Genomic DNA, 16,372 nt, shown 5'->3' on the forward strand with positions numbered 1-16,372 from the left:
TCAGCTATTATTTGCCCACAAAGATCCAACCTGGGCACAAAAATAGGAAATGTCACCATGGGGTAGATGGGACAGGACTGGAGGTAGTGTGGGGCCCTCAGAAATGTTGCCTGTGACTCAGGGTGGGGCCAAGCCAGGGATACAGAAGCTGGAGGCAGGGGTGGGCCACTTAAAGGACCCCCCCTTAATTCTCCCTCATATAACATGCTGATTTTCACCCAGAGCTGTATGTGAAAGTTGGGGGTCTCCTGCCCCCCTGTATCTGACACCAAGCCCAGGTTATTTGTGCACTGCATTTACTGTCAGGGTCCAGGGACCGCCAGCACCAGGCAGAAGTCAGCAGACAGGCCCCCACCCCGCATCTGTTGAGTTCATGATTGCTGTGATGGGTCATTGTCACCTGTGAATGTGATGGGGTGGGCAAATGCGGGGGAAGGGTCCTGTCCCAGATAAAGGGGCCAATAAGAGAGATGGGGTGACAGTGCTAGACTATCACCTGAGGTCTGGCCAACAGGAAAGTGTCCCTGAGTCATGTGACTCAGTATTGTCCCCAATGCTTCCCCCCCCCCCCTTCACTCTGGAAGGGCACCCACTAATCTTGGCCCACAACCCTTCAGGTACAATTGGGGATCAGGTACGATGAACAACTCAAGGGGCTGCACAGTCTCCAGAGCAGACAGTAGCCCCTGAGAACTGCCAAGTGTGACAATTCCTTAAAACTAGCACAAGACCATTGCTGTGGCTGCCTGCGCTGGCAGATATCTCTAATCAATCCTGGCCCCTGCCTCCTGCTGGCAGACATGACCAATCAATCTCACCACTGCCCCACTGGGACCAAGCAGCTTTCTGGCTCTGAGTCCAGCTTCCTCTAGCCCCAGGCTGGCGGAATAGCTGGCCAGCAGAGGCAGGTCCAGACTGGGCACTTCTTCCTTGAGCACAGGTCACTCTGCCCAGCCAGGCGTGGGAGCCCTGCTTATCCTCCCCCCACCCCCCAAAACCCACACAAGACCCGGGAGGCTTCTGTTGCTGCTTCCTACGACAATCCCTTCAGGATTTGGGTTAATCCTGAGCACGAGGAAGGATTTGGTTTCTTTCCTTCAGATGCCCAAACTTTGGCCCTGGCCCCAGGACACAGGAGCGAAGGCGCATGGCAGGCCTCTACCAACAAAGCCTTCCTTTATTAAATAGAGATCGAGTTACATTCCATTCAGAGGAGGAAATAGGACATGGTGAGGGATGGGTGAGTCCCACCCGGGTCTGGTCCCCAAGGGTCTGTGCAGACTGAGAAGGTGCCCTTTTGGGTCTTGGGTTCTACATCAGCCCCCTGATGTCTGAATGGTCACCCACACTTGTGGGTGGTCTCAGGCCCTGTCTGTGCTTCACTTGGGAGGAAAAATGCCCAAAGCCTTCTAGATCTTTCCAGAGGTGCAGGGGTAGTGCCCCTGAGGACAGAGAAGTTTGAGCAAGGTCAAAGCAGAGAGGAAGAGGCAATGGAGGTAGAGGAAGGGAAGGAAAAGGAGGTAGAGGATGAAGAGGAAAAGGAAGAGTAGCAGAAGTTCCAGGACAGCTTCTGAGCAGGCCCAAGTTGGCTTGGACCCAGGCAGCCCTAAGACCCCTCAAAAGTTCCACTGCTGGGGGCTGCCCTGACATTACAGGGGCTCCTCAATGGGGGAAACCCCCTAAGAACAGGGTGAAGGACAGTAACGAGGGGGTGTCGGTCATCCAGAGAACTGAAATGGAGATCCTGTGATGTGCCCCTAGCTGAGACCAGGAGGCAGCTTTAGGCCAGTGGGAAGGGTGCTGGCCAAAATGGGGTGGGGTTTGGGTCCCCTCCCAACAGTGAACCCGAGTCAGCTTTCAAACTCTTTGGTTGTGGGTACTCTGGGAAGTCTCCTGGTGACTGTCGAATGGCTGGCTGCCCATTGGGGTCCTGGACGGGGTGCAGGGGAGGCTGTGGTTTGACGTTTGGTCAGGGCTGGCCCAGAGCCCTGCCCGCTGGCTGGCGCCTTGTGTCTGTGTCCTGGGCAGATAGATGCTGGCTCCGTGGCCTAGGCCTCCTGGGGGAAGTAGCCCAGCTTGGCTAGCGCCATCTCCTTCCTCAGCCTCGTGACCTCCCAAAACATGGGCTCCGCTGCAAGGCAAAGAGGTGGAGAGAAAGTGGGTGTCCTGGGAATGCTGGGGAGGAGAGCTCCCAACCCCAAACACACAACTTCGGGGCATCCCTGGGGCTATAAACAATCCGCCTTAGAGCCTGGGGGAGGTAGCTGGGCGTAGCAGCCGTAGGGCTGGCCTTGGCCCAGACAGACTCTCCCCTGGGGCAGCCTGCCACAGGGGCAGGCCGCTGGGTCACCGGGAACAGCCTATTGGGCAGAGCCTCCTGGGCCAGGCTAGAGGCCAGGAAGAGCTGGGCTGAGGTCCTGTGGGCTGGAAGAGGTTTCTGGGAAGGAGAAAGCAAGTCTAGGCCAGGCCCAAGGGAGGCCTGGGGCTGGCTTTTCCTGAAGAGGAGGTGCACATGAACTTGTATTTTTTTATTATTTGTTTTTGGGTCACACCCGGCAGTGCTCAGGGTTTACTCCTGGTTCTATGTTCAGAAGTCGCTCCTGGCAGGCATGGGGTGGGGGTGGGGGCTATATGGGATGCCGGGATTCGAATCACCGTCCTTCTGCATGCATGCAAAGCAAATGCCCTACCTTCCATGCTATCTCTCCAGCCCCAATACATGAACTTAATAGAACTCCATAAGGATCTGGAGCCCTTGCCTACCTGCAACTCAGCCAGGTAGAGGCCCGCCTAAGGGTTGGGGGGCTGAGCCTGCGGGGTACCCGGAGACCCCAACCTTCCATAACCCCTACAGACTTGCTCTGTCCCAGGGATCAGCCACGTCCCCAGCTGGCTCAGCCCAGAGCCAGGCCACTGGATAACCACGCCCATAGCATGTTAGCCCCGCCCCGAGCCGGCCCGCCCTAGGTTCAGCCCCTAACTCGCTCCGCCTATAGCCACGCCCATAAAGTTAGCTCCGCCCCAACCACGCCCCCTCTAGTCTCGCTCCAGTGCCACCTGACCACCAGGGGGCGCTCACCGTCCTGCCGAACCAGGCCTTGCTGGATGTAGCGCATGTAGGTGAAGAAGTTGCACACGGCCGTGATCTGAGGACAGAAAGCTGGTGATCAGAACGGGGTGATCTATCTGCCAGTCCTCTCTCCAGGGGTTCCCCTCCACCCCCAAAGAAATCAGGGTAGAGTAAAGAATTGATTAAAATTCAACATACATATATAAATTCTTTAAAATAAAACAAGTCGACATATTTTTTTAAGACGCCTAAATCATAGGCTTTTATCCTATATTTATCTTTTATCCTAGATTTAGAAGATTTCTGTGTAAACAGAGGCAATTTGGAGACATAACTGGTCAAGAATAATTGAATCCTTTTTTTTTTTTTCCTGTTTTCCTTTTTATCCTCACCACCATTCTTGCTTTGGGCATGCAAGTTACAGTGTACTGCAGCTGCCTGAGTCCCTTTACATAACCAGGATACCCCATAGGGCGACGGGCCTATGTCTCTGCTATGATTTCAGGACTCCTGAAAGTTGAGGGTGGTCCACCCTAGGGGTCTACGGGGTCTGGAGGCACCAGGCAGTCGGGCTAAGTCAGGCAAAGCAGGAGGAGGTTGCCTGGAAGCTGGGCTGAGCTCCAATGGGCACCCTGCAGATCTAGCAGTTGTGAAGGCCCTCCCTCCAGGTAGGACTCTATGTCCCTGGGACCCTGTTCCTATCACCCCGCACTACATAAGGGAATGCCTGGCCCCATAGGAAAGCCCATAAGGTCGCCTGCTCCCCAACAGCTCGGCTGTACCCTCTAGAAGGCCAGGCCTGGGAACTACATTTTAAGTTTCATTTCCCAGAAGCTGGGTGGAACTAGGCTGGCATCGTGCCCACTGCTGCCCCTGGTGTCCTGGGACGGGAACCACTCACCCGGGCCCTCGAGGATGGAGAGATGTAGTAGTGGCTCTCAGAGTCGCCCAGCCGGATGCGGTGGCGGCAGGCTCGGGCCAGCCCGCTCAGGGCACAGGTACTGGTGGACGAAGGGGGTAAAAGAGGGGTCATTGCCAAAACTGCCCCCCACCCCCAGCCAGCTCATGCAGGGGGTGCAGAGGGGCCAGGCATCCCCCAGCTCCCAGTCTTTTTGGGTGGACCTTCCCAAACAGAGTCACACACCCCAGTTCATCCAGGTGGAGCAGAAAGCTCAGTCCACCTTAGACTGACCACCTGGCTCTCATGAGGTCCTCATATCCAGTCACCCCCTTTCCCAATTGCACAGACATATGTTCCCCTCTGCCTAGTGACAAGTCCTCTTCATGTCCCCAGTGAGGGCAGGTCAGTAAGACCCTCACCTTCCAGTCTCCCCAGCTGGCCCCCTACCATAGGCAGGGGTACCTCCAAACCCATATTTACCCCTAGATCAGGCTCACAGGGACAGATGGGACTACAAAGCCCATTTTGGTGGGCTTGTCTGTGAGGATCAAACCCAAAGGACTCATCCCTGGTCCCACCCAACTCCCCCATCCACCTGCTGAGCCAATGATGGGATCCCCAACATGCTCTATTCTAAAATGCCTTTGGCCTTCTGCTTCCTCTGCCCCAGGGCCCATCCTGCCTGCAAAGTGCAGTGTGGTTTCAGGAACTGGATTCCCAGATCCCATCCAAGGGGGCCAGATGCAGGGAAGAGGGGGACGCTCAGTGCACAAAAGTCAGTGCTGGGCCTGAGAGATAGCACAGCTGTAAGGCATTTGCCTTGCATGCAGAAGGGCGGTGGTTCGAATCCTGGCATCCTATATGGTCCCCCGAGCCTGCTGGGGGCAATTTCTGAGCATAGAGCCCCTGAGTGCTGCCGGGTGTGACCCCCCCCCCCAAAAAAAAGTCAGTGCTGTGGCAGCAGCAGGGAGGGCATCTGCTTTGCATGTGGCTGACCCGGGTTCGATCCCCAGAATCCCATATGGTCCCCCAAGCTTGTCAGGAATAACTCCTGAGCGCTGCTGGGTATGGTTCCCCACCCCCAAAATGAACAACAACAAAAGGAAATGCTCCCTACTCTTGACCTAGTAGCCCTTACCTCCCTCCCCATTTCATTTGGCTCCACTCTGGGGACCCAGCTGGCAGCCCAGAGCCAGGGCTGGGTGTAGTGCTTACTGTGAGGTGGCAGGTGGGTAGAAAAGGGGACCAACTCCCCCCTCCATAGCTTCCACACACAGCTGGCGACTCCCATCCTCTTCCCAGATGACACAGTGTCTGTGTCCCTGCCCAGGCACCTCCACCAGGGCCTCCCAAGCGTGGTCCCAGGATGCCCACGTACTTTGTACTGCCAGGCTCCACAGCGGCCATCTTGACGGTGGGCAGAGCCTGCGAGGCCACGGGTTCAATGGTGAGTGTGTTGTCCTCCACAGCAGCCCGTACCAGCACCGAGAGCTGCAACACAAAGGGTGGGAGTGAAGGGGGGGGCACAGGGGCGCCACCCACCCCACTGCCCACTCGCCACCCACTGCCACTTCCCCTCACCTCCTGCATGGCGAAGTCCAGGCAGGGACCCACGTCCTCCCGGTACACCCGGTCCAGGAAAGGGGACGCCCTATCCAGGGTAGGCGCCTCCCTCCAGGCCTGGAACTCGGCAAACAGGGTGGAGTCCACCTGCAGGGGAAACAGCTCAGTGGGGGCTGGCATGGCAGAGCCATGAGAGCTGGGGTGCAGGCAGGTGGGACCCCTGCTGCCTTCCTCCCTGCACCCCTACAGCTAGAATTCAGCAGAGGTAACATGCCTGGGCCTGACATCTTGTCCTGAGGCCCCTTAGCACCAGTGACCCAAGGTTCCACGGTGGCATGCAGGTACCACAGCAGCATATGGTACCATGGGTCACTCAGGTCCTGAGTCCTACAGGCATACTTGGGCACCCAGGGCAGGAACATGCAGTGGTCACCCAGGTGCATGCGTGTACCTGGATAGCACATGGGTACCAGGTAGGTGCAAGTACCTGCGTAAGACCGATGCCCACAAGTGGCACAGAGAGATGAAGAACCAGGTTGATACAGGCACTAGAGATAGTCACAGCTACTCTTGGCCACACAGAGGCCACGGACACATGGACACACTGTGGCATGTGATGCACACAGGAACCATGGATGAACCCAGTATGTTAGTGTACAGGGGGACCCCAGATGCATTCAGCACCCATGTACATGCCCTTGGGTACCCTGTACTCTCCAGTACAGACATGCGCATGGGTACGTAAGAGCACAGATGTCCAAAAAACACGACACCAGAGCATACATAAAAGGTACCATGAATGCATGCAGAGGGGACAGGGCCACACATACACAGGCTTAGAACACTGGAGGGACACATAGGAGAACATACACAGGCCCCAATGCCCGAGACTAAACACTCTGGGCCATGCAGAGGGCTGGGCCCAGCAGAGCCATTACCTGTCGGGAAAAGGAGAGAGGGGCAGCGGGCGGCTCCCCAGGCGGGCGCTGCCAGGCCGGCTCATAGGTGAGGAGCACTGCCTTGCTAGGGAGCACACAGAGCAGCAGGGAGAGGAGTGGGGGCAGCCCAGGCTGGGGGGAATGGGTTGGGGAGGGGCGGACAGACAGGTGCAGAGACAGTCAGATGTTAGTGTGGTCAGGCGCTGGGACTCTAAACTCTCCTGAGTTCAGAGACATGGGGTGGCTGGATCTGGGTAGAGATCCCAGGTTCTGGGGTGGGGACTGTTGGGGACCCAGTAACCCATGTGCCCATGGAGGAGGTAAAGGACCCCCAAGGTCCATGCTTGTCTCAACACCACCAGCAGAGGGCAGCCAGGCGCAACCCCAAGTCGCCTGCAAAATCAGCAGTAGCTGATCAGTCAGAGATCACCACTGACTGCCTGGAGGAAGAGGGAAGGGGCACCCCCCCCCAACTGGGCCCCTCTTCGGGCTGAGGATCCTTGGCCTCCTCCTGTACAAGCAACTCACCCAGACCTCGTAGCCAGCGGGCTCAGCGGCCTGGTGTAGGCTCCCCACAGCCTCTCACCTCTCTGCCCTCCTTGTCTGCGTTGGTGGGCCCAGGGGTGGTGGCAGCGAGGCTGTGTCCCATGGCAGGGCATGACACGACGGGGCAGAGCGCGCTCTTATGGCGTGAGTGACCCTTGCGGGGTCCCATCTTGGTGGGGCTGAGCAGCTGGGGGTGCAGGTCGCGGTTGGGGGAGGCCGGAGTGGACGTGATGACCAGGGTCTTCAGGGCTGTCACCTCTGCCTGCAGCATGTCAATCTGGCCGTGGCCAGGGAGTGGCTGTCAATCTCTGGACACTCCCATTACCTGCACTGGGGCTGGTCCCCCCAGTGGGCAGCCTGTTCCAGCCGGCCAGGGCTGTGTGGAGGGGGGGACGAGACACTCAGACACCAGGACATAGGTAGGGAAACTGAGATGCGTCAGGAGACTCCATAAATTCCAGACTTGGTTAAGAGCTTTGCTGAGCCTGGGAGCCAGCTGAGACCTCCAACAGCTCCCCAGAACCGTGTACCAAGGGATATCTCCCCACCTCCATGCCAGGTTGTGGTGTGTTTGCTTTGCACAGGAGGTAGAAAGGAGGGGTGCTGAGACAGTGTGATTACCTCAGGATGTGAAAAGCAAGCCCAATTCCAGGATACTCTACTCCCCCTGCCTTGGTTTCTTTTCTTCTTTCCTTTTCTCTTTCTCTTTCTCCCTTCCCTTCCCTTCCCTTCCCTTCCCTTCCCTTCCCTTCCCTTCCCTTCCCTTCCCTTCCCTTCCCTTCCCTTCCCTCCCCTCCCCTCCCCTCCCCTCCCCTCCCCTCCCCTCCCCTCCCCTCCCCCTCCCCCTCCCCCTCCCCTCCCCTTCCCCTCCCCTCCCCCTTCCCCTCCCCTCCCCTCCCTTTCCCTCCTTTCCCTATTTCCCACACCTGGTGACGCTCAGGGTTACTCCTGACTCTGGGGTTAGAAATCGCTCGATCGGGGTCCATATGGGATGCCAGGCATCTAACCCAGGTCCGCCCTGGTCCGCTTTGCTCAAGACAAACATCCTATCGCTGTGCTATTGCCCCCTCCCCGCCTCATTTTCCATGTTGGGGCCCTGGAAGGGTGTCAGTGGCTATGGACCAGACACCTCACCTTGCCCCTTGCCTCCTTTAGCTGCTTTTCCGATGTGGCTTGCTTCATGTTGGCCTCTCGGACCATCTTGTGCGCTTCCTGCAAAAAGGGGGTGAGTCAACGGTTATGGGCTTGAGGGAGCCTCCAGACCCTGCTGGTTCTTTCCCAGCTACAGAAGCCCAGTACCTCAAACAGGCTGGCTGTCAGCTCCTCCAACTCCTGCTCCAGCTGCTCCCGCACCTTGGACAGGCGCTCGCATTCCTCATCCTTCAGCTTCAGCTCCTGGGGGAGTGGTGGGATCAGCTCTCAGCGCTTCCCCTTGCAGCCTGCCCTTGAGGTGTCTTTGCTGCATTGTGTGGGAGCCCCGAAACCAGATGACCAGGAAGGGACCAGGAACGGGTGTTTGCACCAGGAACATGTGTTTATAACAGGGGCCTGAACCCAGGCATGGGATGTCACCCAACCCCCTGGGGTACCTTCACCCACCTTCTGTGCCTTGTGCAGTTCCTCCTTCAGGAACTCAGAGCCCTTCTCCCGGATCTCCATGGATGAGCTGCGCAGGCGGGAAACGTCCAGGGGGGGGCCCGTTGGCCCAAGCTCCACTGAGGCCTTCTCTGTGTCTCTTCCTGGCGTCTCTCCGTGGCTTTGGCAAAGGCCCCCACTCTTCCAGGACACAGGGATGCCCCGCTGCCCCTCGTCGGTCGGTGACTGGCTGTGGGGCAAAGGATGGGCCTCAGTGTTCCCATCTGAGCAGGGTCGCCAACAGAGTTAGGACCAGGTGCAGATTCTAGGGTGCAGATTCCTGGGTCTGTGTTCACCGCCACTGGGGCCAGCCAGGGCTCCGCTGTACTCAGCAGCCATTTGGCAGGCAGACACTTGGGCTTGGTGGATAACTGGCACACAGTGGTCACTGCACCGTGGACACTGCACATGTCGGACATTCAGCATACAGTGGACACTGCATATGACAGACACTTAGCACAGTGGACATTGCATATGGCGGACATTCATCACACAGTGGACACTGCATATGGCGGACACTCTGCACATAGTGGACAACTGGCACATGGCAGACACTTAGCACAGAGTGGACACTCGGCACAGAGCAGACACAGCTCGAAGTAGACACTCGGTAGGTGTGAGCGGTGGTGCCTTCTGTGAGGCCACTGTGGATTCCTCCCCACTCTGGGCCATCCAAGTGGAAGAACCCACCTTATGCACTACCCCCAGCCCCCACCCCGCCTACCTGTGCCCTTTCTCTGCTCAGACTCAGCTCTCACTACAGAGATGAAGTGGGGGACACCTATCTCTCCCCTCTCCAACCTGCCCCCACCAACACCCTGACTTGGCAGCAGAGTAAGGGAGAGGGGAGGGTTTGGCCCGCAGGGGTTTGTGCCAAGACAGCATCTCCAGACTCAACCCGCTCACTCAGCAGCAGCAGATCCTGATACAGCAGCTTCTGCAGAGGCCGGTGTTGCAGGGAGGGGGGCTGGCCAGGAACTGTTCTAGTGTAGGCCAGGAAACAGCTTGTCTTCACTGTAGGCCCAAAGCCTTCCCCCCACCAAACTGGGGGAGCAAATGTCTGTGTACTGAGGACATGCATGTGCATGCATGCACTGGTATATGCACATGCAATCACGTGTGTTTACATTGGCATATGTGAGCTCATGTGTCACGGCTTTGATCTCAGGATCCAGGCTGCTGGTGGGCCATGGGGGCTGTGGCAGGGATACTGGCCTGGCTCCTAGGTAGGCCCAAAATCCACTCCTAGGAGAGTTGCCAGGGCCCCAGCTGAGCACACAGCCCTGGTCCAAGCCAGGCTCTCTCCTGGGTCCAGGTGGCCTTCAAGCCAAAACGGGGATTTTGTGCACCCCTACCTCACAACACTCACACAGCCACACCATAGCCCTTCTTGAGTTGAGTCAAGGCCTCAATGTCCCCCGTGACCTAAGCCTGAGGTTGGACCTAGGACTCAGCTGTGTGTGTGTGTGTGTGTGTGTGTGTTCCTGAGATCCTTCTCAGACATTTTCCCATCATTTTCACAATTCTCACAATGGGGAACCCCTTAGCGGGGGTGGGGCCCCCTGCAGCAAGAGCAACCAATGTCCCCTCAGGCCTGAGAAAGATTTATCACACCTTATTACTTCGTCAGGTCCTGAGGGGACACCATAGGGGGAGCTGTACTTCTGAGGGAACCCCCCCCATACAGACCTGCCCCTCACAATAATACCACAATGGGGGGGGGGGTCCCTGTCCTCCACACTCAGAGCTGAGGACTCATTATGAGGATGGAGAGCAAGCCTGCTCTCTCTCTAGTATGCACCCCAAAACAGTGCCCAGTACCCAGGAGTGACATAGGGAAGCAAGGATCTGTTTGGGGTTTGAGTGAAAGGTGGCCTGCAATGAGGGTCCTGCTTACTCACTTTCCCCAGAAATTCTTTTATTTTTGTTTTGTTTTTGGGCCACACCCGGCGGTGCTCAGGGGTTACTCCTGGCTGTCTGCTCAGAAATAGCTCCTGGCAGGCACGGGGGACCATATGGGACACCGGGATTTGAATCAACCACCTTAGGTCCTGGATCGACTGCTTGCAAGGCAAACACCACTGAGTTATCTCTCCGGGCCCATTCCCCAGAAATTCTTAAGGGGGTCACATACCAGCGGATTTACTCAGTAGGGCCCTGGGCATCCGGTACACCAGAGAGGAAGGCAACCCTCCCCAGGGGTTCCAGTGAGGGTCCAGAGTGCCCCCTCTACAGGAGGACACCCCACCTTTCTCAGCGACTCTGCAGACCAGCCCTTCAACCTCTCCTTTCTGTGTAGCTACTTAAGATGTTCATGCTGGGGGCTGGCGAGACAGCATGGAGGTAAGGCATTTGCCTTCCATGCAAAAGGACAGTGATTCGAATCCCAGCATCCCATATGGTCCCCCGTGCCTCCCAGGGGGGATTTCTGAGTGTAGAGCCAGGAGTAACTCCTGAGCACTGCCGGGTGTGACACCCCCCCAAAAAAAAAAAAAAAAAAAACAAAACAAAAAGATGTTCATGCTGAACTGGAGCGATAGCAAAGTGGGGAAGGCATTTGCCTTGCAAGACACTGATGTAGGTTCGATCCCCAGCATCTCATATGATCCCCTGAGCACCGCCAGGAGTGATTCCTGAGCGCAGAGCTGGGAATAACCCCTGAGCATCATCAGGTATGGCCCCCAAACAAAGATGCTCATGCTAATGATAGGCACCTAAGCTTCAGCAAACAAGGGGATGTAGTATGGGTGGGGGGTGGTCCCTGAGATAGGGTCTGTGTGAGGGCTCCCCAGCAGCTGGCCTACCCAGCCAGGTCCCTCTCTAGACCTGCACTCAGGAGATTTTTCAAGTACCCTAAGCTGATCCACGCCAGCTCTCACACATGAGGGGACCTTACCAAAGTGTCCCAAACCTACCCGGCAGTCCCGTCCAGGTTCCAGGAAGGAGGAGGAATGGGCCACACCCAGGCAGTCATGAGAAGATGGGGACAGAGCCTGGGGTCCAGGCATGTCATGTGATTCACCCCCCCCTCCAGAAGCCCTTAATGCAGAAAGGGTTGAACAAAAGTAGAAAAGCAGGATCAGGGCTGGAGAAACAGCACAGCAGTTAAAGTGCTTGCCTTGGGGCCAGGCGGTGGCGCTAAAGGTAAGGTGCCTGTCTTGCCTGCGCTAGCCTTGGACGGACCGAGGCTCGATCCCCCGGTGTCCCATATGGTCCCCCAAGCCAGGAGCAACTTCTGAGCACATAGCCAGGAGTAACCCCTGAGTGTTACCGGGTGTGGCCCAAAAACCAAAAAAAGTGCTTGCCTTGCATGCAACCAAAGTGGGTTCGATCACCAGGATCCCATAGGCTCTCCCTAAGACCCCCAGGAGTCGGGGCAGGAGCAATAGCGCAGCAGTACGACGTTTGCCTTGCACGCAAACGACCCAGGACAGACCTGGGTTCGATCCCCAGCGTCCCAAATGGTCCCCCAACTGGGGCTGGAGAGATAGCACAGTGGTGTTTGCCTTGCAAGCAGCCGATCCAGGACCTAAGGTGGTTGGTTCGAATCCCAGTGTCCCATATGGTCCCCCGTGCCTGCCAGGAGCTATTTCTGAGCAGACAGCCAGGAGTAACCCCTGAGCACCACAGGGTATGGCCCAAAAACAAAAACAAAAAACAAAACCAAATGGTCCCCCAAGCTAGGAGCGATTTCTGAGTGCATAGCCAGAGAGTAGCTCCTGAGCATCACAGGGTGTGGCCCCCAAACCAACTAAATAAATAAATAAAAGATCACCAGGAGTGATCCTTGAAAGCGGAGCAAGAATAACCCCTGAGCATCGCCAGGTGTGGCTGCCAAACAATGAATGTTTGAGCTGACAGTAAGGGGTGGGGCCACTGCAGACCCCAACTCTAAAGCTGCCAAGCCAACAGGGATGGGAGCTCATGAGGAATTGTGGGAGCACTGGACACTGGATCAGGGAAATTGAGGGGGAAAGAGCCAGCGATGAGCTCATGTAACTGAAAACCCAGGAAAGGTGAATCTAGGCCATACACCACACAGGAAGCGAAGGGACGACACTGGGAGAAAAAGGGGGTCTGAGCTCCGGAGATGGTGGTCAAGGGAGTGGCCACAGCCTCAAGCTGGATAGAAAATGCAGGAGGCAGCAAGCAGCGTTGGCAGGAAGGTTCTAGAAGGACAGAGCCAGTGCCTGACACTAGGAGCCACACCCCAACTGCCCACCATTGCCCCCCAAAGCCTAGACATTGTCATTTCCTCTTGCCTTCCCAGCCTTCTGTGGGGTACAGACTCTGGGCAGAATCGGGAACATTTAGAGCAGGCAGGAAAATACAGCTCTGAACCTGGCCTTAAGCACATGCAAACCCTTCAAGGGCAACAGCAAAGATATGTCTGCTTCTGAGGCAATTGATGTAGCTCCTCCTAGAAGCCCACCATGACTTTATTGCTTAATCCCTTCTCAGTGCCTACCTGCTGGGTCTTATAACATTATTATTATTGTTGTTGTTTTACAGAGCCAGGACACATAACCACTGAGTTACATCCTGCCCTTCACCCTGACCAGAATCCCACTCTGTTCCCCAAGTTCCCAATCACACACATTGGGACCCCATAATCACTATGACTCAGCCTCCATCAAAACCTGTCCGCATTCCAGAAGTGTCCCTGGATCTATCTAGCCTACAGCCGAGAAAAGGAGCCCAGGCCTGGGTGGGTCTCCAGTCCTCACCCCTACATCAGGGCCTGGCCCCCAACAGATACTGATAGTGAGAGGGGAAAACTGGAGCCCCGAGTCCACCCTGGGTCTGTCCACCATGCCAGCTCCCCCCATCACTTGGAGCTCCCTTATTTGGGAGTGGAAATGGGAAAGGGAGCAGCTGATTTAGGGGAGTTGCCTCTGTCTGGAGCCTGATTTCGGGGAGTCCTAGGACAGAGCACTGAGGTTCCTCTGGGATGTTCTACTAGACTGGACCTGCCATCACAGGCCCAGGTTGGGGCTCCAAGTGCCTTTCAGGATGGGGATAGGGTTTGGGTCACACCTGGCTGGATTCAAGGGACCATACAGGATGCGGAGGACTCACCTGGGTCTGGACAAACAGCAAGTGCCCTCTTTGCAGTAAGTACTAAACTCTAGACTCTTATTTCCCTTTAAGCCCCAGGAATCCATGCCCTGCAAGTCCCACCTGCTCCCAGGGACACGGACACTGATCTAGGATCTAGGATGAGGGGCTGATGTCTACATCCGCCCCCAGGTAGATCAGCCAGTTCCTAAACACGCTGACCCCGAGCAGGACTTCTCCTCCCTGACACTACTGAGGTCACGGTGGCCCCTCGGACCCCCTCTCCGCGGGCCCATCAATCCATGCCTGCATGCTAGATATAGGCCAGAGAAGGGCCCATTTCTGGGGTATCCAAACTGGGGAGATGCTCAAAGCGTTTGGAGCCCCAGGTTTGATCCCTGAGCACCATGGGGGCGTGGCTACCGAATCAAGGATGAAAGCCAGGTTCAAGGTAAGCCCAAAAAGCCTCTCAGAGCTCACTGGGCCGCCTTCCCCTGCCCCTCCCCAAATCCACCAGCTTGTGAGCCCTAGGCCAGGCCTGCAGGGTCCATCCGGACAGGCACAGAGGGGCCCCACTTGCATCCTAAAGCACCCCCCGTTCCTGTCCAGCACTCTCTCTGCCTGTCCCTGCAGGAATCACTTTTCAGATTGGTCAGCTTCTGCTGACCACTGTCAGGACAGGAGGCAGAAGTGGGAAAGGGGGCAGCTGATTTGGGAGGGGGGTTGCCTCTGTCTGGAGTCTGCACTCAAAGACCCTACCAGGCTGTACTACTAGCCTGGACGGACCTGGCATCACAGGCCTCGGCTGGGGGTTATGGTACCTTGTGGGGTGAGGTTTGGTCCATACCTGGTGGGGCTCTGGGGTGGCGGGGATTGAACCTCCTCTATCTCGGACCGACTGTCTTCTAGGCCAGGCTGCCTTTATTGCTCTAACAACTCCGACTCCTCTCCCTCCTCCCTCCCAGTCCTCCCCACACACACACCCCAGCACCCAAAGCTGGAGAAGTGATCCCCATCCCGAATTCTGGAATTCCTGCGGCTCCCAACTCAGCGGAAGGCCAGTCCGCATCCTGCAGGAAGGGAGGAGGGCGGAACGTCACCAAGCTCCAGCCAGGGAGCACTCATGAGATTAAATCTTACCGAAAAGCACCCCTCACCCTTCCCTCGAACCCCCTTCCTCCATGAGCCCATCTTTCCAGACTCCGGGAGAAATATTTATGTAACTCAAGGGGAGACCGTGACCTTCCAGTCCATCCCATCTCGACCAGGGGAGTCGAACCCCTCAACCTCCGTATCCACCCCTCCGGGCCCTTGGAGCATCACCCCAACACTCCCAAACCCTTAGTCTACACTGCAGACCCCAGTCTTGAAGGTGGGCAGGTCCCAAGCCACATCTCAACAACTTGCAGAGACCCCCCCAGCTCGCTTTCCAGCGCAGAGCGCGCGGGAGAGGGCAACCCCTCAAGATGCGCAACCAAGGCTTGCTGCGGCTTGCACCCCTCTATCCTATTTCACATCATGGGAGACGATCTGCAGAGACACCCCCGGACTCTTTGGCGCCAGGGGGACCTTCAGCAGCTAGCAAGCTCGGATGGAGGGGCTGCAGGCCCGGCGGGGATCCCCCCCAAAGAACGCGCGCGCCTGCGTCCACGCACCGACCTACCCTTTCCACATTGCGCAGCCTTGGGGCGCACGGGCGCCCGCACCCGCCTCGTCTCGGCCGTTGCCCTCCGGCTAGAAAGCCCGAGAGAGGTCCCCCAAGCCTGGTCCCAGACCGGTCCGGCCCTCCGAGGGTCACGTGGCCCGGGAGGGGGGCCCCAGGACACGTGCCCAGGCCCGGCCCGCCCTCGGCCACGGGGGTGCGCGCGCTCGCGACCGGCCACTCGCCCCGGGACAGCGCGGCCACCCGCTTCGGGGCGGAGCCAACAACCAGCCTGGGCCTCCCAGGGCCTCCCCAAGGGTCCCATGCCCCGCATGCATACATACATACATGCACCCCCGGCCCAGCTCACTCCTGCACCATGGAGACACTGTCTCACTTTGCCATCTGCGCCCCTGCATCTCTGCTCTGGACTTGATTCTCCCCACACCCCCTTGTGATCCTGCCCTGGGAACGGACCCGGCTGAAGGTCCCTTGGACTCATGTCCCCTCTTGCCTGGCCCACCAGCTACTCACGGGACAGTGCTCCCTTCTTGTCAGAAGCTGCCTGCCTCCTAGGTTCTGCCTGTCCTGCTTTCTGGCTTCTAGTCGGTGGCTCCTGGCTTGGCTTTAGATCCACACCGGTGGATGCATAATCCTGTTTTTATTTCTTGAGGAGGTCTAGGGTGGGTGGGAAAAAGGAGCCAGCGCTGTCCCCACCTACCTCTGGTTTTACCCCTCCTGCCTCCTGAAGCTGGGACCTGGGTCTAGTTCCTTAGGCCTTCATTTGGGATGACAGATGGACAGACGTCATCCGGTGTCATTCAGTCACTCACAACTGGGGAGCCATGGACCCAGGGGGAATGGAGAGATGGAGCCAGATTTCCCTCCCCTTTGCCTCGCCTCAGGGCACTGCTTGCTAAGTGTCACCTTTGCAGGTGACCCTAGGGGACAGAGCCCTTGCCACTGTAAAGCCCGTGGTGGGGAGTGGAGGACAGGCTGGATTTTAGGACCCACTCATT

General features: G+C 57.3%; 1 protein-coding gene across 2 annotated transcripts; it reads right to left on the bottom strand.

The window, feature by feature from the left end:
• Positions 1-2,038: 2,038 nt before the first annotated feature.
• On the bottom strand, positions 2,039-15,554 carry RAB3IL1 (RAB3A interacting protein like 1). Of its 2 annotated transcripts, XM_049779701.1 has the most exons (11): positions 15,375-15,554; positions 8,618-8,843; positions 8,318-8,413; positions 8,153-8,230; positions 7,059-7,295; positions 6,473-6,604; positions 5,553-5,681; positions 5,350-5,462; positions 3,972-4,071; positions 3,080-3,146; positions 2,039-2,131 (listed from the first exon to the last, which is right to left on the bottom strand). In XM_049779701.1, the coding sequence occupies exons 1-11, from the start codon at positions 15,383-15,385 to the stop codon at positions 2,049-2,051; spliced, it is 1,272 nt and encodes a 423-aa protein (XP_049635658.1). In that variant the 5' UTR covers positions 15,386-15,554; the 3' UTR covers positions 2,039-2,048. The 2 variants fall into 2 exon arrangements, with proteins under 2 accessions (XP_049635658.1, XP_049635659.1); XM_049779702.1 differs by lacking the exon at positions 6,473-6,604.
• Positions 15,555-16,372: the final 818 nt, after the last annotated feature.

Source organism: Suncus etruscus, chromosome 9 (assembly GCF_024139225.1).
Source record: "Suncus etruscus isolate mSunEtr1 chromosome 9, mSunEtr1.pri.cur, whole genome shotgun sequence".
Taxonomy (NCBI): domain Eukaryota; kingdom Metazoa; phylum Chordata; class Mammalia; order Eulipotyphla; family Soricidae; genus Suncus; species Suncus etruscus.

Bases quoted from the DNA above. Each gene is read 5' to 3' on its own strand.
- RAB3IL1 (XM_049779701.1), bottom strand. The intron at 3,147-3,971 runs GTGAGTGGTTCC...TTCTGTCCTCAG, and splicing joins CTCCATCCTCGAGGGCCCGG to ATCACGGCCGTGTGCAACTT. The intron at 2,132-3,079 runs GTGAGCGCCCCC...TTTGCCTTGCAG, and splicing joins AGGCCTGGTTCGGCAGGACG to CGGAGCCCATGTTTTGGGAG.